The 19,528-nt window shown below is 37.5% G+C and overlaps 2 protein-coding genes and 1 pseudogene across 7 annotated transcripts; 1 reads left to right on the plus strand and 2 right to left on the minus strand.

Moving 5' to 3' along the window:
* Positions 1 to 3,808: 3,808 nt before the first annotated feature.
* On the minus strand, positions 3,809 to 7,531 carry LOC103959895 (annotated as a pseudogene).
* Positions 7,532 to 10,812: 3,281 nt separating this feature from the next.
* Positions 10,813 to 16,763, minus strand: LOC103959893 (serine hydroxymethyltransferase 3, chloroplastic-like). 4 transcript variants are annotated; one of them, XM_048574443.1, is made up of 13 exons: positions 16,638 to 16,763; positions 15,048 to 15,309; positions 14,378 to 14,573; positions 14,107 to 14,281; positions 13,916 to 14,033; positions 13,692 to 13,804; positions 13,440 to 13,562; positions 13,158 to 13,262; positions 12,938 to 13,024; positions 12,754 to 12,861; positions 12,433 to 12,505; positions 11,722 to 12,030; positions 10,813 to 11,589 (listed from the first exon to the last, which is right to left on the minus strand). In XM_048574443.1, exons 2-12 carry the CDS (start codon positions 15,265 to 15,267, stop codon positions 11,756 to 11,758), a joined length of 1,593 nt encoding a protein of 530 aa, XP_048430400.1. In that variant the 5' UTR covers positions 15,268 to 15,309; positions 16,638 to 16,763; the 3' UTR covers positions 10,813 to 11,589; positions 11,722 to 11,755. The 4 variants fall into 4 exon arrangements, with proteins under 4 accessions (XP_048430400.1, XP_048430399.1, XP_009370543.1 ...); XM_048574442.1 differs by having other exon boundaries at positions 10,813 to 11,636; XM_009372268.3 differs by having other exon boundaries at positions 10,813 to 12,030; positions 15,051 to 15,309.
* A 68-nt stretch (positions 16,764 to 16,831) lies between these two features.
* LOC103959891 (centromere protein V) lies at positions 16,832 to 19,470 on the plus strand. 3 transcript variants are annotated; one of them, XM_048574444.1, is made up of 3 exons: positions 16,946 to 16,962; positions 17,521 to 17,761; positions 18,741 to 19,470. In XM_048574444.1, exon 3 carries the CDS (start codon positions 18,821 to 18,823, stop codon positions 19,187 to 19,189), a length of 369 nt encoding a protein of 122 aa, XP_048430401.1. In that variant the 5' UTR covers positions 16,946 to 16,962; positions 17,521 to 17,761; positions 18,741 to 18,820; the 3' UTR covers positions 19,190 to 19,470. The 3 variants fall into 3 exon arrangements, with proteins under 3 accessions (XP_009370541.2, XP_048430402.1, XP_048430401.1); XM_009372266.3 differs by lacking the exon at positions 17,521 to 17,761 and having other exon boundaries at positions 16,832 to 16,962; XM_048574445.1 differs by lacking the exon at positions 17,521 to 17,761 and having other exon boundaries at positions 16,849 to 16,962; positions 18,755 to 19,470.
* Positions 19,471 to 19,528: the final 58 nt, after the last annotated feature.

The raw sequence follows: 19,528 nt of genomic DNA on the forward strand, positions 1-19,528 counted from the left end.
TATTACAAGCTAGCAAGCTAGGCTACTTAGTGATTGATTTACAAAAGCACACACAAAGAAGAGAGAAATGAGGATGGGTGGGTGGGTTTCTCGGTACAGTGGGGTTGTGGAGGTGGGGTAGTATTTATACCATCGGAATTATGGGGTGGAAAGAGAAAAAAAACGAAAGGAAAAAAGTAAAGGAACAAACAAAGATAGGAGAAGCCAAAAGCGCAGAAGATAACGCGTTTTTGTTAGTAGAGTAGTTAAAGAGTAGGGATCATATTCCACTGTTTGATGTATAAAATTGAAAGGGGCATGGGTGATGGTGAGTGGGGAACGATCGATGGAAGTGTCCAGATGTCCACACATTTACGTACTGCACAGAAATTACAGTACGTAAATATGGCCCGGCTTTCTGCCTTGTTTATATATATGTAGATATATTGGATGACAACGTTTGCCGGATGACCAATGCATCCACCAATGCAAATGGCCGGTGCACCACGCGTTGGTGACACTAGAGAAAGAGACAGAGGGAGGGTTAGTTTTACTTGATTAAAATCGATATTCTATAATAATTTACATTATAAGGAGAGTGAAACGTTTGAATCTAGAAAACCGTGAAGAAAACCCTAATTACCGAGAGATTTTTGGTGTGTTGGAAACACGGCCTGGTACACCAAGTGTTAGAATACAAGTGATTGGATTTCAAATATCCAACCACTTGTAGTATGACACTTAATATATCAAATTGTATTTCCTCTACATTAAAAATTTCTCCTAATTACCAGGGCATTTACCACTTGTGACCGTTTGGTTTTACTGGACATCCTATTATTTGGACGACTAGTTAACGTTTTTTCTAACTACTTTGGGGAGTAATTTGGATGATTACGTACCTATTCGAGGTGACAGTAGTTTTTTTTTTTTTTTCTCCCTTTATTTGCACCACTCCCATGTATTTGCTAATGTGTGGAGAGATGTGATCAGAGGCAGAAGATATGTGGAGTTTTGGGAATGAAAATAAAGCCATCACCAATCAACTTCCGAGCCGATATTAACCCCATTAGCTAAATATGATCTCTCTAACATTATCGTTTTAGACAATATGTGTGTGTCCATGGAAACACATGCTTTGGACCAAGTAAAACTTTCTCATAGGGATGATTATTTAATTTGTGTTTACTAGGGGAACGAGAGAATACCTGGTGCCGTGGCGTTATCATATGACTAATCAACCTACTATTGAACCATTAGAAAATAAAATGTTGCATCGTAGGTGTCGGATCTCAACATATCTAACTCCTGCAACAAGATTACTACGTGACTCACGGGTTATGCGTTTAGGATTAGATTGGTTTAAGAAATTAAGAGACAGAAATATGCTTACCTGAAAGCTAATAATAATGTTGCATCTAGCTACCCTAAAAAAATAGAATAAGATTTCATCTACTGCCTCTAAAAATGCAAAATTTTACAATGCATCAGTGTATGGGATGCATTAGTGCATTGGACGGTTAAATTTACATAATTGAATTTTGACAATTATAATCAAACAGCTCAAGCACTTGTGCATCCCATATGCTAGTGCATTGAAGCGGATGTACAATGGGACCAAAGTGCTTCCATGACCTCCCGGAGTTTGGGAAATCTAGACTTTTAACACTAAGACCCTAAATGTTTGAATTTTGAATCCGCCATTGTTGGTGTATATTATAGAAAAACCTTGCATCTACTTAACCTGTGTCAATTGTCAAGTCAAATCGAATATTAGAGGTTATATTTGTTTAAGCAATGTGCCTTATCTTGTTAAACGCAATAGTGCCATATTAATACCATATGTTAATATATAGTAGTTGTATGATGCAATCAACAATAATGTTGGAAAAAAGAATATGTATACATATGTGGCAACCGGCAAGCCAAAGCACTGATTAAGAATAAACAAATAGATGATAGAACGGCGAATGCAACGCCTTAACTATTTGATTAGTATTGTGCAGGATTAGGCATCATACCAATACCTAATAAACTATTTGCTCTATCATCATTAAAATTGTGCTCTTTGCATCAATTTGATACTTAGAACTGATGTAGTATTGTTCACCAATATGATGTAAACAAATTGTAACAAATGGTCGAATAGATTGAAGAGAAAATGGACTGTAGAAAGATAAAAAGACGCAGTGAGAATTTACATATTTCACGTCCGAGCTTAGATTTAGGCTGTTGATACCTTTTCGAATAGGGAATAACGCCACGATTCAAACTTACTACTTTGTTGTGACATAAGATGATTTTTAGCCATATGAGGTCATTTTAGCCTCCAAAATGCAGTTTAATTTATATAGTAATAATTAAATCTTTCAAATTTCGTTGGATTAATTTTCATTAATGTCGTTTTAATTACCATAGTCCTTTGAGTTGTTCCATGGAATTGTAATCTGTTTATTTAAATCATTGGTTGTTTCATTGTAATCATCACTCAAGAATTAATCAAAGGATAATGCTAGGCAAACTAATTTTTAAACCAAATTTGCAAATCATATGATGTGTCACCAATAAGAAATGAGCACGTTAATCAACACTTAAGTAATAATTCAATCATCAACAACCACATCATTTGACTTACAAAATTTTATTTAAAAATTTGGTCTGTCTAACATTACCCTTAATCAAATACAACTTTTGGGATATCAAGAACTAGTTATTCAAAGACTTCCGATGGTAACCCTTTATTAGCTTCGTAGTGCGTCACAATAACATCGATCGTTTACAAGTTTACAACATACGTACAACAAATGTGTAAACTTATCCGTTACTTTTAAATTTATTCACACAACATTACTACACTCGTCAAACTTACCAATCAAATTTTGTTCCCCCATATCACTTCACAATATATGTTCATTTAAATTTGGAAAAGTTTTTCATCAGATAATATTTATACTAGATAAGGGCCATACTTCATGTACTAAAGCATCAGTCATGGTGAGAAAATTTGGTGACTATGATATGCGAAGTTAAACAGGAACGTACATATGCTGCTTAACGAAGTTAAATTTAGTGTAGCTAGTCTCCTGGTTACTGAGAAACACTCCATTCCAAGAATCAAATACTTGACAAACTGTAGGAATTAAAAAAAGTTTCAAGAGTGGGACTATATATCCATAGACTCTCCACCACTTCATGTTTTTGGCACAATTTTTGTGCCAACATTATAAAACATTGTGTATAAAACATGAGGTAACAGAAAGTCCTTAGGGAGTCCCACTTTGAGAGAGTCACCGCATGTCGAGTATAATAACAGTCCATTTCATGAATGTTTTTGTTCAAAACGGTCTAAAAACATAAATGTTTTTTGCTATACAATTGAGAAGCTATAAATAACAGTCAATCAATACAGAAGAAATAACTCAACGTGAAGATGATGTCTTTAACTGAAGCACTTTTACTCTATAAGTAAAATATAAAACATGCTTCAAGCCTTCAACAATTTTAACCAGATTTGAGCAGCAAGCAATGCAGGTTCTGAAGAGCTTCAGGCTTTCAGCACTATAGCGGTTTGGTCAGAGAGCTTTTTCTCGTTCAATTTTTTCTGCAAGACAGTAACAAAACGATCCAGTAAACTCAATGAGCTAAAGCACATACCATGGAAAAAATTAATCAAAGTGGATATATTGGTTTGGCCAACTAAATGTTTTGGGAAAAAAGCATATATCACACAAGTACTAGTGCATCAACTGTGCTCTTCCATTCGCAATAGAATCAGCAAACAACCTTGACGTGAGTGGAACATGAAAGATTTGCTTGGGCTTCTAATTACCTTATCATCATGGCGTGTGTCGACGATTGAAATTCATGCTTCCCTGTACCGGAATTTTATATCTGTATATTGAGATTAGTGATCTATATATTTGTACGACAAAAGAAATCAACTACTGTACTGTAATGTTGAAACATAGATAACAAAAATGAATTAATTGAAGAAGTTGGCTTGGTTATGATACATACCAAGTGATGAGAGAAACTCCTCACTGGCTGGTCCAAAATCAAGGGAAGGCACATGTTGGATTTTGTAGAAATCTGCTCCTCCTTTCTCAAGTCCACCGTAGAATGCTTTTGACATCCCAGTGATGGCTAATTCCCTGAGGGTTGTAATGTACCTCAGCCCATCGGGAACTTTCTTCAAGCCTCCACAGTGCTCAATATACAATCGGCGAAGACAAGGCATGGCTCCTTCATCCACCATCCACTCCTCTATTTCGTGCATCCTGCGAAGTGAAAGAAATTCAATACGAGGAAAGCCTCCAGCAGAGCATTTCAATGTCTTTGTGTTCATCTCAAAAGTACTCTGGCTAAGGCGTAGAACTCTTAAGTTTTGCAGCCTCTCTAGAATTGTAATCTGGTCTTCCTTGAGATGAGTCGCAAATAATGATAACTTGATGAGGTTTGGATAGCACTGGAGGTCATGTGGTAGCTCTGTGGTTAGCCCATGCAGACGCAACTTGCATATCTGAGGACAACGTGACACTATCATTGATATAACTCTCGAGTCCTGCACACGCAAGTTACGCACAGATAAGGACTGAAGATGGTTGAATTTGAGGCTTGTAGACTTGAAGATTTTCTCCAGATTTCTCAAATCACATTCGTACACATCTATAAACAGTATCCTAAGACTTGTCAAATCAGCAAGTTCATTCAAATCAGAATCGCGAGTTGAAACATATTTTAACGTCTGCAAATTGCGAAGAGGAGCCAATCTTAGTTTGTCATCATCACTTATACTGTATTTCAAGGGTAAATATAAGTGTCTCAGTTGGTCCATCGTCCAGATAACATTTGGGATAACTGCTGAACCATAAAAGCGTAAATCAAGAGTTTGCAAACATAACAGATTACCTATGGACGATGGCAACCGTCTTATATTACTCTCGAATAAACTTATAAACCTTAAGTGGATTAGGCTCCCAATATCCCTCGATAGCTCTACTTCTCTTGTCATGTTTTCCAACTTTAAAACTCTAAGCAGTTTGAAGTCCTTGAAAATTGGCCGTAGTAACTTTATATTTCTTGGTGTCCAGTCAACCGGGGTAAAGTATGACAAAGACCTGATGTGAACATTACTTTCATCTCTTGATGGAACCAGTTTATCAGCACTCCCCTCCAAATAGACTGCAAGTCTTCTAACTTTACCCATTGACGCAACCTTGGTTACTGTGGAAGAAGAAAAAAGATGCATTGCCTCATTTCTGTGCGAAAAATTCACAATCTGGAGAAAGTTTTCCTCGCCCGCCTTTAACGAGCACAAGTCTCGCATAAGATCATGAAGGTGGCAAGTTTTGATCTTTCTAATCGAACCTTGGTCTCCAACTTGAACCATACACCTTTCCACCAATTCATTCAAGCAGCTGTATGATACATCCTCCATTGTTTCCAATGAACCTGCAGGTCTTAGCTGTGTGAAAGGTACAAGACCTTCTGCCATCCATAATTGAGTTAGTCTTTTCACTGGTATGGATGAATCCTCGGGAAAATGAGCCAAATATAGAAAGCATAGTTTCAAGTAATACGGTAAATCATCATAACTCAATTTCAAGACCCACAGTGAACCAGCGTATTCCTCTTCGTGACCTTCACCGCTTCTTATGTATTCTTCAGCATTTTTTAACATCATATCCCATTCATTCTCTGTGTCTTTTCTAACTAGTAGTCCTGCAAGCACAGTGATGGCTAATGGGAGACCTCCACAGTGACGAAGCATCTTCTTTCCTAATTCTTTCTTCTTTGCATAACTTCTAGAGTCTGAAAAAATAAAATACTGAATTAACAACACTTAGAAAATCAGTAATTAATTGTAGAAAAACAAAAACCAAATGTGAAAACAATTATCAATATCTTGACAAATGACAATACATTATGAACTTTGTTTTCTGGATCTTATTATAAGTTATACGGATCAAGGAAGCAGGTCACAAAAGAGGAGAAAAGAAGAAGTTAGAATCGGGAGAGTTCTTATAGCATTGTCTTGGAGAATTTGTACAAGTAAATGTGAAAAACTAGGAATAAATCAAATAATAGCTTACTGCAAGCAATTAGCCTAATTATAAACCATCAAACAATCAATCTAACAGTAGTTAAATAGAATGAAATCGGTATCAATTGATATCTTTAACAAAACTGAATGTCAAATGCATCTTGTTTTCTAGAGTTCAATTTTCATTTCCTGATCTATGATCAATCCTCACACGTGAAGTTTTGAGTTCGAATTCGAGCTAGAGAAGCTATATATTTTTCAAAATTAGTTCTTGCGATAACTAAAATGATAATAATAAAAAGTCATAGAAGAGTTTGGTGAGGAAGTACTTGTATCATCCTTTCCAGCAATTGCTATCTTACTGAGCAGTTCCCAACTTTCGTTCTCATTTAGTGGTCGGGGTTGGTAGAGGAAACCATTTCTATCAGCACACAAAGCTACTGCTTTTTTGCGCGTGGCGAGTAATATCCTGCTCCTTGTTCCCCCGCGTGGAAATGCAGCTTTTAAAGACTCCCATGCCTCGATGCTCCAAATATCATCAAGGACCACCAAACATCTTGAGTCTTGAAGCGTAAGACAAATCTTTTGGGCTATTTCATCATCCCTCCATTTTGCAATTGCTTCTCTTTGCTCAGTGGTAGGAGACATGAGTTTAAATAAAATTGCTTCCCAAACATTTCTAACTTGACATCTTTGAGATATGCACACCCAAGCGAAACCAACAAAGTGGTGCCGAACTTCACTATGATGATAGACATGTTTTGCAAGAGTGGTCTTTCCCAAGCCGCCCATGCCCCAAATCGAAGCAACAAGGCATTTGTCTTCCTTCATCAATTGCATAATCACTTCCTTCGCACTGTCCTCCAACCCAACGATATCGGGTTCAATAACATGAGAGTAACTTCGCCTCAGTAGTTGTTGCCTCTCGTACAATTGCAAGGAAGCGGCACCTCCGTCCTCCCTTATTTCTCTGAGGTTGAAAGTTTCCAAACTCGACCGCAAATTTGAAATTCTGGTGGTAATGTTCTCAATTTCTGTACCAATCTTGTGAAGGTCAACTCCTTCCTTCAAGATGCAAGAAAACCTTTTCAGAGTAATCGTAATACCCCCTCTCCTCTTTAAAACCGCTTTCAAGGTATAAGCTTCAACTACATCCTCGAGATCATAAGCAGCATCTACAATTTTAGCAATCCAGATACGTAGTGTTTCATCATGCTCTTGTCTTTTATCTGCATCTTTCAGAAAGCTCCTCATAAACTGTAGCTCGGTTTGTGCACGGTCAACGATGTCCCCGACTCCATACAAGAATTTGGCTTCTTGAATGAAGTATCCGAGCCTCACAGCGACGAACGAAACAACAGCCTCAGCCATATTGGTGATGTCTCTGGCCAAAAGGAAAACAACTAATATAAACCAGCTCCTCTTTTTTCTTTTTTGTATGTTAGCTCGACCTTATCAATGGAGATTATCCACACACACAAAAAAAAAAAAAAAAAAAAAAGCCATTGTCTGATCGCTTTAACTAATTAGTTGTTAGAAATTTCAGTAACTTGCACCGGAAACTATCCTCATATAAATAATTGCAGAGACGATTTCAAACGACCTTGGTTGCATATTTTATAATCTAGTCATTTTTTATCAATTAGATGGGTAGCCAACGTGGGAATTTTATTTTAAAATTAGAAAGAGTGAGTGAGTTATGTTTAATATAAACATGCCAAATAGCTTGTTTGGAAATGTTTTCAAAATAACCGAAAACACTTTTGATGAAAGTATTTTTAAAACCAATGCTCAATAAAAATGCAAGTAAATTCTGGAAAGGCACTTGAAGTGTTTTCTATAAGAAACACAAAACTGGTGCTTCTTATATAAAACAGTTAAACTGCTTTGGATTGTGGATCTTGTATATAACACCTTATAGGGTAAGAATGAATTCAAGAAATTCATTCAAATCAATTGCGCCTCCTGTTTTCTTTTCAAGGTTTTAGAGCACCGATGCCTGATTACCTAGCCTTCCAAACCCTAGCAGATCAAACACCACAAAAAATTTCAATCAACAGCTTCCACACCATTGTATTGCGATAATCAAGCAGTTTTGTACATTGCAACGAATCTTGTTTTCCACGAACATACAAAGCACTTTAAAATTGACAGTCACATGATTTATGAGAAACTACAAACTGGAATAATTAGTCCATTGCATGCTCCTACTCATTTCCAATTGGTAGACGTATTTACAAAGGGCCGAAGAAAGGACCAGTTTGTGCATCTCGTTGGCCTGACGACGAACATGGGCTGAAATAATTGCAAAGACAATTTCAAACGAGCTTGGTCGGTTGGTTGCGTATTTTTATAATCTAGTCATTTTTTATCAATTAGATGGGTTGGTCGGTTGGTTGCGTATTTTTATAATCTAGTCATTTTTTTTATCAATTAGATGGGTACCCAACTTGGGAATTTTATTTAAAAATTGGAAAGAGTGAGTGAGTTATGTTTAATATAAGCATGCTGAAGGGCTTGTTTGAAAGTGTTTTCAAAATGATCGAAAACAGTTTTTGATGAAAGTGTTTTTAAAATCAATTCTCAATAAAAATACAAGTAAATCATGAAGAAAAAAAAAAAAACTTGAATTACTTTCTACAAAAAAAACGCTTCTTAAATAAAACAGTTCAACTGATTTAGAAACCCAAAATAATTTCACCAAAAGTATTTTTAATCATTTTAACATCACTTCTAATCAGCCCAAATTTTCATTAATAATCCAAGTACCTTTTGAAGAAGCTCCTAACAAGGGCTATATGACCCGTGAGCGCCTCAAACCATTTTCTTCCAAACCTAATTAGAAACGTTTTTGGATGTCGGAAATTACTAATAAATAAAACTGATGTTGGCTGGCATTTTACTTTTCTTTTCTCGGTAGCTGTCTCAAGTTTCAATCCTTGTGGATTGCATTATTAGGAAAATACTATTATATAGACCCAAAAAAAAAAAGGAAAATATTATTACAGTTATGTTATTAGAGTCAAATCCCACAAATTGTAAGCGAGGTCAAGTGGTACATCTTTTCATTTGTAAGTGACAGGTCTTAAGTTTAATTCTCGCCAAAAGTAAAGTTGAATCACATTATTAGTATTACGGTCCTCTTCATTTGTAAGTGAAATGTCTTATGTTCGATTCCGTCAAAAGTAAAGTTGAACCACATTATTATGGCAAGTCAATAAATTGTGGATCTTGTATACAATACTTTATACGGGTAAGAATCAAATCAAGAAATTCATTCAAAACAATTGCGCCTCCTGAAAAAAATTCTCTCTGCGTGAGAGAACTTCTCTCTGTGTGAGATACTTTCTCACCTGTGTGTGAGTGCTCCCAATTTCGTCCACTCGCTCTGCCGCCGGTCCTAGCGGAGGCCAGGGTCGGTGGCCTCCTTTTTTCTTCTTCTTCTTTTGTCTCTCTTCCCTTCTCTATGAGATTGGCTTTCTTCTTGTTTTTCTAACCATCTTTTTTCGTGATCCCCCCTGCGACCTTCAATCTAACCTTCCATCGGTCTTGATCCAACAGTCCCACTTCCAACTTTCCCTTTTCTTCTTCTCCCTCAAGTTTTTCCACCTCCATGACTCTAATCAAGCCATTTTCTGACTTTTCCATTTGCTTCAATCCTACAGTGTTATCACACATGTATGATTCTGCAACCATCTTTTCCACCCGCAGTTTGCTGTTTTCTAGGAAGGTGTGCAGAGCTTCGGCTCATATGGTGTCCACACCACCACCCTCCAATTGTATGCCATTTTCGACTTTGTTGCTGGGGGAAAGTTTTTTCCCTTTGGCTTCTTTCTTTGGTGGCTGCGGTTTTAATTTGTGTGGAGTTTGATGGAGGACGATGGAGCCTTCTTCTTTGGGGCTGTGTTTGGTGAGAGCTCTGGCCTGGGATGCTGGATCAGCGGCCAGTTCCTCGACGGCGACGGAGGAAGCTAGTCTTGTAGGGTTTTCTGTTTTAGGCCCTTCTCTCGGGTTGGGCTTTTGTTTAGTGTTGGGGGTTCACTTTTGTTTTGTGCGTACTGTGTATTTGGGCCCCTTTGTCTGTAATTGTGCTCTCTTGGTAATGAAAGTTACCTTTGTCCACAAAATAAAATAAAAAACAATTGCGCCTCCTGTTTTCTTTACAAGGTTTTAGAGCACCACAAAAATTTTCAATCAATATTGTGATAATCAAGCAGTTTTGTACATTGCAATGAATCTTGTTTTCCACGAACATAAAAGGCACATTAAAATTGACAGTCACATAGTTTGTGAAAAACTACAAGTTGGAATAATTAGTCCGTTGCATGCTCCTACTCATTTCCAATTGGCAGATGTATTTACAAAGGCCTGTGGAAAGGACCAGTTTGTGCATCTCATTGGCCTGATGACGAGACGAATATGGGCTAAAATATCTTGGACATAAAAACTTTCGCATCTTCAATACAAGGCCCAATGGGGGACCTATTAATCTAATGCTCCCGCAAATGAAAAGAAAGACAATTACTGTGAAATGACATAAAGTACGGTAAAATCTCTTTAATGTTAATACTTTTACTAATATAGTTCTTTTGTATCCATACAACTTTTCGTAAGGATAACTAAGTGAAAAAATAACCTCTTATAGTGATAAAATTCGTTTTGTCCTAAGATTATAACCATATATAGGTTTTACGTAACAAAAATGTGCAAGGCGAGAAAATGAATGTTCGAAATTTACTATCCAAATGAAAAGAAGACAGCTACCCTTAGCTTCGATAACATCAACGCAATGAGAAATCATATTTTCTGAGTATATTAACTTGATCAAGCTTGTTTACATGTTATTGTGTGATTTAACATTTGAATCAGAACTGTTGAAAGAAAATGACCTTCCAAGGTGACGCACTCCCTTCTGGGGGACTAAGAATCACGTTGATGGTCCTCCCCCTCCTAAAGTGTTGGCGGAGCCTTTGGGATGCCAGCATGGGGAGGCTCACCGACTTTACAACCCATTTCTCCGTCGTCATGAAGGCCCTGAATGATGCGTATGCCGGTGATGGCATATCCTCCGTCGTCAAACATCCCCTCACAATTCTAGTGGGTGCTTTGGTTTATTTAGCTCTGATTCGGCTTTTCACACCCTCTGGAAATAAGGTCGTCACCATCGAGTTTGACAGTTATAAAAACATGTGGAATCCGAGTCCTAATCATGTAGGAATCAATGTCAATTCCATTGACTCAGTAGCGCCAATGTCACATTGAAAAGCAGTATAAAAAGGGATCTGTAGCAAATGCATGGGCAAGCTACAACTCCCACCACGCAAAAGCGTTTTGCTAACTTATGTTAAAAACCCGGTCTACAACGCTGGAAAATGTAGTCTTTCAGGCGTAGTCGATCTGAGGAATGTGCTGCCGCCAGCCAGAGCTGATCAGCGCTGGTTTCTCTGCCGACACGAGTGCGTGGGTTGATACACACGGCATTCTCTCTTTGCCATTTCATGTTCTGCAGAATTTGCAACCGTAGGCTTTACCCTATATTTACTAAGCGAGCATCAACTCTGAGTAACCTATCACTTGCCATTGATATAGTAAGTTCAAACTCTCGTTTCCTCACCTTCGCACAGGAACAAAACCGAAGATGAATATCTAGTATCCACCGAAAAGAGCATGCTAACTTAAGTTTCAACAGAAGTAATAACCTTGTATTTCCTTATGATAACATTAACCACTGAGTTATACTCCAGGCAATGGGAACTGGGTGGTAAGGGCCTCAACTCTTCTCTGCAGATCTGACACTCGGTCCTTTAGGGAGAACTCAGGGGAAGCTACAAACTTCATAAAATCTTGGAGCTTTGATCCTGAGGCTGCGCGTTTAGCATCAATTGTTATCTGCACACCCTCATGAATGTAGTCTGCAACAGCTACAAATTCTTTCTCGGTGAATCCTCTTGTCGTCATGGCAGGTGATCCAATGCGAATGCCACCGGGCACTACAGCACTTTTATCACCTATGTCATCAAACATCGCAGGTGTAAGATCAAGAGGAAACAAAAAATAGCTCAGTGACGTAAAAACCAGAACTACACTAACAAAATAGCTCAAAGATAAAGACCTTCAAAACTAGGCAAGTACCCAGTAGGGCCAAATAGGCCTGAAACCAAAAGTAAAAGTCTGGAACCCTTAGCGTATCGGGTGAAATTATGTAAACGGCTTGATTAGACTATCAGGATATATATATCTTCCTACATTTGAACTAAAGAAAACACGTCCATTTCGTATGATTACTTGCATACAACTATTTCAAATATGGATCATGTAAAACTTCATAGCATTCATGAACTAAATTAGCCTTATTCTGAAATCCAAAAGTTCTCTTCAATTTTTTCAACCAAATTGACCTGTACACTCACCAGGTACTGAGTTCTTGTTAAGGGTGATAGAAGCCATGTCAAGAATTTTCTCCACTCGAGCTCCATCGATACCCTGTCGATAAAGGAAATGAGCAATAACATTGGAAAATAAGATTTGGGTATATAACCTAATGCACAGGACCAAATAATAACTTTAATCCTTAATTAATATCCTATAATGTCATTCACAAATGAGAAAACGCTAAAAAAAAGCCATTTAAATGTCCACATCTCAGGACAAGTTCTCATATAAGCAGCAATTAGAAATTAGTATCAATCCAAACAAGTAAATTAATTAACAATCTAGGACTAGGAACTTACTAAAGGCCGGAGATCCACAAGAACCAGGTGGTTATCACTTCCACCAGAAACTAGTTTGTAACCAAGTTCAGTTAATCGGCTAGCAAGAGCCCTGCAATTAGACACCACCTACAAGGTAGAGTATCCACACTAACTTAGGGCATGTCTTCGACCCTTTTTACACTAGGAAAAAATATTACAGTACCTGGTTCTGGTAAGCCTTAAATTCTGGGGACTGTGCATACTTCAAGCAAACTGCAAGGCCCCCAATAGTGTGGTTATGAGGACCACCCTGCATAAAGAACTCAAGCCTTTATCCTTTGTACATCAAAATTCAAAATAAATGTTTAATTCATAGAAGAATAAATAAATAATTAGGCATTGCATCGATGAGATTTGTTATCATGAAAAGAAGTACAACTAACCTGTAAACCTGGGAAAACAGCATTGTTGATGGCAGTTTCTAAATCAACCCCGAGAACTGTATCTTTCTTGAAGAAGATCATCCCACCTCTTGGACCTCTTAAAGACTGAAAAGAAGTGTCTTAAATTTGTGAGATCATGCAAATGTGGATTACAACAAGGAAGCATGTGATGAGGCTACTGACGAAGTATTTGCGTTTTAGCATGTCTAAGAGTCCATTCAAGTGAAATTTTTTAATTTGGAAAAATTTGGTAAAATATAAATATATGAGTTTGAACAATACCTTGTGTGTTGTTGTTGTCACAATGTCGCAGTAGTCAAAGGGATTTGCAAGCACAGAAGCAGCAACAAGCCCACTTATGTGAGCCATATCCATCATAAGAAAAGCACCAACCGAATCCGCAATCTTCCAATGCAAATTAGATGTAATTCATTAGTTGCCAAGGAAAAACACAATGCTTATAAATGATAATGAATTCCATATCCATTACGCGAATTAAATTTATTTATATGGAATGAATACATAAATACTAACCTTCCTCATGCGAGGATAGTCAAAATCTCGAGGATAAGCACTAGCCCCGGCAATAATGAGTTTTGGTTTAAATCGGTCAGCCATTTCCTCAAGCTTGTCGTAATCAACCAGACCTGCATTTTGTTTTTGTTACAAAATAACCAACCTCATTCCAAAGAATAACAATTACACCCTTAATAAATCTGAAAGGCAAAATAGTCTTATCCAGAAACAAAATGCAGCACCTGTGGATTCATTGAGTCGATATGACATGGACTCAAAATAAATGGATGTGCCTGACACCCGTCTTTTAGGAGTCATGAAACCATGAGACAAATGTCCTCCGTGAGACAAGTCCAAACCCTGAGTTGCATGCACATGTTAATAGCTAGTAGCCACCAATAAAGAGTAAACCAAATCCAGGAGGAAAACTTACCATGAGACGATCATGAGGTTTAAGAATTGCGGTATAAACCTCGAAATTAGCAGGGGAACCAGATAATGGTTGAACATTAACACCCCACTTCTTTCCATCTAAGTGAAATGCATCAAGAGCCCTCTTTTGGCAAAGTGTTTCAAGCTCATCAATATGCTCATTGCCACCATAGTACCTGATATGTACAATCAAATGATGAGCTACACCAAGAAAAATAATTTTAACGGAAGATCCCTATTGAACTCACATTACTCTCAGTCTGTATCTGTACCTTTTACCTGGTAAACCTTCTGAATACTTGTTCGTTAGACATGAGCCAACTGCCTCCATCACTGCCCGATAAGTAAAATTTTCTGAGGCAATAAGCTCAAGACTCTTGAACTGTCGCTGCTTCTCCATATCAATAATAGCACGCACCTCAGGGTCAGCCTCACTTAATCCGTTGTCTACAAAACTGCTTCCATTACCTGTAAACCAAATTATACAATTCATGAACAAGTCAGACATAACTCCTGCTACTAACCAATGATTCCCTTCATACTACATCAGAAGTTGGGAAAATAGAGCCGGAACATATGGTTCTATTAAAGATATTTATTCATAAGGATGGTTTCGTCATAGAATTGAGTAATGAAATTCTGTAGTTATATGCTAAGTAGATATTAAGAAAATAAATACACAGAGCATCAAATCCAAGAAATATAAGGGAATACCATTCTGGCAGATGCTGAGCAAATTGATAGTTTTTTCGATTTTTGTATTTCTTAAGAGAAACCGACATCAAAATTATATATAACACCATAAAATCTGAAAAACCGGAACTATTCCTGCTGTAGAAATCTCAGAACAAAAATTTGACATGCATTTTAATAAAATTTACAAATAGAACCAAAAGTAAATAGAAATTATTGATATCAGTTCACAGATTGGAGTAGAATTACCACCAATTTCAGGCAAAGGCACAGTGACAGAAGAGGATGGCCTTCCAGTAACCAAGCTTCCTTCTATGTAAGAAGAAGATCTAACGGGCTTCACACAATTGAGCTTTAGTTGATGGGAAAATCCACTGCCGGTAAGCCCCTTGTTTGAAAAAATTGTTCCTTTGGTCCAAGCGGGTTGTTGAAGAGAACCCATCACTGCAGCTCCACCGCAAGCCTGCATCTTTACTTCCAAATACTATACCTTAAAAGCTTCCTACAGATTCTACAGAAACTCTTGGCAGTCAGCACAAGTTTAACATACAAATGATATGAATGCACACACACACACACACACACACACACACATATATATATATTATATACATGCATATCCACATAGTAAAGACCACTATATTCTTATGAAGAAAAAGCATATACAAGAGTTCCAAATTTGTCATTAGAGAAAGTATATAAATTGTTTTCATAAAGTAGTAAACATCATGGATAAATAACCCAACATACAGTATTTCACTCCTCAAAACTTATTTTCACACATGATGGCTACTGCCAATTCAAAAGGGAACTGTTTCCCGATGCTGATGAAACACTCATAACTCGTTGATAATTGCTACTTTTAAAGCTTCCACAAGGGCAACAAATAAGACCGTCTCATTGATCATTGTCCATCATATTCATAATAATTTACTTGCCACATGGAACATGAACAAGACTGTTTCGTTAATCATTTCCCCGACAGAAATCCAACGGTATTATAACACGCACGAGTGAATTTCATTGACAAGCAGGAAACAATAAATTTAAGAAAGATACGCCTACTCTAGGGAGCGTAATGAGCCTTACACCTCAAAATGCATACTTATACAGTGCTTAAAATATTCATATAGGTGGAAAATATCAATATGCGAATTTATTGAAATATTGATGGATATATCAATATTGATTGCCTTCAACGGAAATTATGGAAATTTGCAATGGGTGGGTATATCAACCCATTCAGATTTAGTCAAAATTTGAGAAAAAATTCTCAAAAAAAAAAAAAAAAATCAAAAGTTCGAAATCTGCATTGAGCTCCAGCAAAATTTATGTGGTGAATTGGTAAGCATCCTTGATATTCATTGATTTTCCTATATCTCGCCGAAATAAGGTGGAGTTTACATTTCACCCTATTTCCACAATCATCCTTGATTTTTCGAATATTTCGACTGAAATATCGACAATCTCGTAGATACTTTAAACACGGCTATACATTATCAAAAACTTATAAGAAAAACAAAAAAAACATCAACAACAAACATCCATGGAATTGAAAAACAATGTAAAGCTAGTTTAAGTTGTAGTTTACTAAAGCAACAAGTCACAACAACCATGTCAGTCAGTCAAACAACAAATTATGAAAATCAAACAAGTCAGTTTATCTATCCTGTTACTGTTAAGCCACCGAAACTGGAAGCTCCTGAAATATGAAACTATACATACACAGAGTATTAACCGAAACAATTCACTGGCTCCTAAGTTAATCGGCTCCCTAAAACATAATTAGGAAATTAACTCAGCCCCTAATTTTAAGGAAGAATAACAAGAAGGACTTACAGAGTGAGAACAGAGGAGGAGGAGGAGGAGAAAGTGGAGGCTGGACTGCTGAGAAGGTAGGGATGTCGGGACTGTTTTGGCTGATTCAGTAAAGATTTTTTTTTTTTTTTTCATTTTTTTTACCAAAAAAATGAAGTATGGGCTATAAGTGGGCTGAAGAATGGGTTACAGCCTGCTACTTCAGCCGTGGGCTGGGCCGTCCCTTAAAGAGCCCCTCACAAAAGCCGCCGCCGCCGCCAGCAGCTGCCAATTTGGCATTATGTTCTACAAGTCCTCAAAGGATATTGTCCAGATGCCCTTTGATTTACAGCGGTGGCGGAATCAGGTTCCCTCTCTTTCCAATTTACTCAATTCTTACTGCTTTTGTTTTCTTATTGGTTTTAATTTTAATATTTTGTAATTGCTTAATTATATGTTTTCATTTGGAAGTTGGAACCAAAGGGAATGGGGGTAGGTTTTTCATAATATTTGATAAAAAAAATTGTGTACGAATTAAGACTTAGGACTGTTAGCTGTAGAAGAAGAAGAAGAAGAGAAATGAAGATTAAGAACTAAAAAAGGGATAGAGAGTGATAAATATATAGCAAACAAATTCAAATTACAGAAAAAACGATTAGGGTGGTGCTATCCACACATTTTTTTTTAACCTTTTTAACACACGCTCTGTTGTCATTTAATACTACGGTAGTGATATTTCTGTTATTGGTAAGTAAGAGGTCTTAGGTTCGATTCTCGTCAAATGCGAATTTGAAAACTGTGGTTTCTTCACAGACACACAAAGTAGAATGTTTGAAAACTGTGGTTTCTTCCTCAACTGCCCTCTTGAGATTCTTCTACTTCTTTAAACGTAGCATGATCTTAATTGACCCAAATATTGTAACAGTTTTGGGCATGTTAGGATTAGTCCTGGGAGCTCTCTTGAATTGGGAATGCCACTCCCACTACGAACATGGCGAAGAAGCTCTCTTCGCTGTATCCTATCTGCACAATTGGTTCAAGTCTTGCAGATTGAGTAGGGCGTTACATATAAGAAGGCAGAGTAATTGTTTGTCCTGTTAATTTATTGAGCTTCCAAGTCAAGCAGTAGTTTTCATCCACCACAATCGATGTGTTGTAATTTGTAGGTACTCATCTGTTACGACGTCTTTGATGAAATACTGTTTTTATCTCAATGAGAGATTTGATATTTGGACAAACATTTCGAGTCTTATCTCGAGTCACATCTTTATTTCTTGTTTGAGCCACATCTTGATTCTTATCTTCGATGTCAATCCTTTATGGGTCCGTTTGGTGGGCTGGATGAGATTAGGCCTTATCAGTCCAGTTCATCTCACATTTTGACACAGCAAACTACTGACTGGACTCAAGTCCATTTAATTGATCACAACCTATCACATCCAGCCCACCATGCTTGGATCTCGTTATCTTATCCAGTTTGTTGGTGCCTCAATGAACTGGCATTACTGTTGTGATTGGCTCATAAATTAGGGATTAATTATGGGTTGACAACAATTTTGCATGTGTAAGTTTGTGAATGCTACAAGGAAATGGCAGCAACCATTTGTGACTATGTGTATTGCATAATTGTAAGTTTCCTCCTTCAATGCTTTCGGCTTGGTGGAGGAAAATATTGCAAGTTGTAGGCTAGGTAGGCTGGGTGTCGAATATGCCATGTGAGCTTAAGCCTTTCTGGTCGTGGTTGTTGGCATAGTTGCTAGTGTATGCCTATAAGTGAAGGCAATATCCATGCACTGTAAGTGCATTTGAAAGAGAACACAGAAGAGAGAAAATAGAAGTCAGAGTGAGAAACTCTTGGGGTAGAGTGAGCACTCGGGGAATTCTGTGAGTGGGTGAGCAATTTCTCTCCAAGGTCGTAAGTAGAATTTTGTCGAACCTCGAAAATTTTTCGGTATCTTTATTTCTTGTATTTTATTCTGCTCAAGTGCAGATTTGTATTTTGATGAGATGGTAATCTAAATCTCGATTCTGCACTGACTGACCATTAAACTAGAGTAAGATCGACTTGAATGAACTGGAATTGCAATTGTATATTTGGGTTCCATCTACTGCAACAAATTGTTATGATGTGCTGTTTATTGACAGGTTTGAACGCGTGCGTTTAGAAATTCGAAGAAATAATCCTGCTCATTAGCGGTACTGTTGAAGACTTAGAATCGTGAGGCATGGACTCTGCGTTGGTAGTACATGAAGGCGGGTGCCACTGCAAGAATGTAAGATGGCGAGTGAAGGCGCCTAGCAGTGTTGTGGCTGTTAGTTGCAACTGCTCGAATTGCTCTATGAGGGGTACCACCGCTTTCGTTGTCCCTACTGAAAGATTTGAACTTTTGATTGATTCTGAGCAGTTTCTTACACCTTACACCTTCGGTACTCATACGGCAAAGCACACGTTCTGTAAGGTTTGTGGGATAACTTCATTCTATTATCAACGCGAGAACCCTGATGGGGTCGCAATCACGTTTAGGTGTGTTGATCCTGGAACACTCACTTGTGTTGAGATTAAGCATTTCGACGGGAAAAATTGGGAAGTTTGACACAGTCGATCAGGCATTGCGTCGCAGTCAGAAGTGCACACTCTGCAAAATATAGGCTAAGTCGTCGTCGTGCGTTTAGGCCCTCTGCCTCTGGGGATTTTACAATGTTTATGTGGAATGTTATGGCTTGTATCATTGTATGTAATGGCTACTTTCTAGTGTTGTTTTAGTCTCCCCTTTTGTTTTGTTCTCGTGTTCCTTTTGTTTTGGCCAAATGTATGATTTTGGTACTTGTAGAAAACGTCCACTTTTGTCCTTGTAGTTACAATTGTTGCATACAATATTAATCTTTGGAAAATTGATTGGAGTTAATGTCAAAGATAAAGATTATAAAAAAAA

Source organism: the organism of the source record quoted next, unplaced genomic scaffold, assembly GCF_019419815.1.
Source record: "Pyrus x bretschneideri cultivar Hongxiangsu unplaced genomic scaffold, Pyrus_bretschneideri_v1 Contig71, whole genome shotgun sequence".
Lineage (NCBI taxonomy): Eukaryota > Viridiplantae > Streptophyta > Magnoliopsida > Rosales > Rosaceae > Pyrus > Pyrus x bretschneideri.

Coding starts and splice junctions, on each gene's coding strand:
- LOC103959893 (XM_048574443.1), bottom strand. CDS start 15,267: ATGCAGGCTTGCGGTGGAGCTGCAGTGATGGGTTCTCTTCAACAACCC. Junction 13,563..13,691: donor ACTATCCTCGCATGAGGAAG/GTTAGTATTTAT, acceptor TTGCATTGGAAG/ATTGCGGATTCGGTTGGTGC. Junction 12,862..12,937: donor TTAAGGCTTACCAGAACCAG/GTACTGTAATAT, acceptor TCTACCTTGTAG/GTGGTGTCTAATTGCAGGGC.
- LOC103959891 (XM_009372266.3), top strand. CDS start 18,821: ATGGACTCTGCGTTGGTAGTACATGAAGGCGGGTGCCACTGCAAGAAT.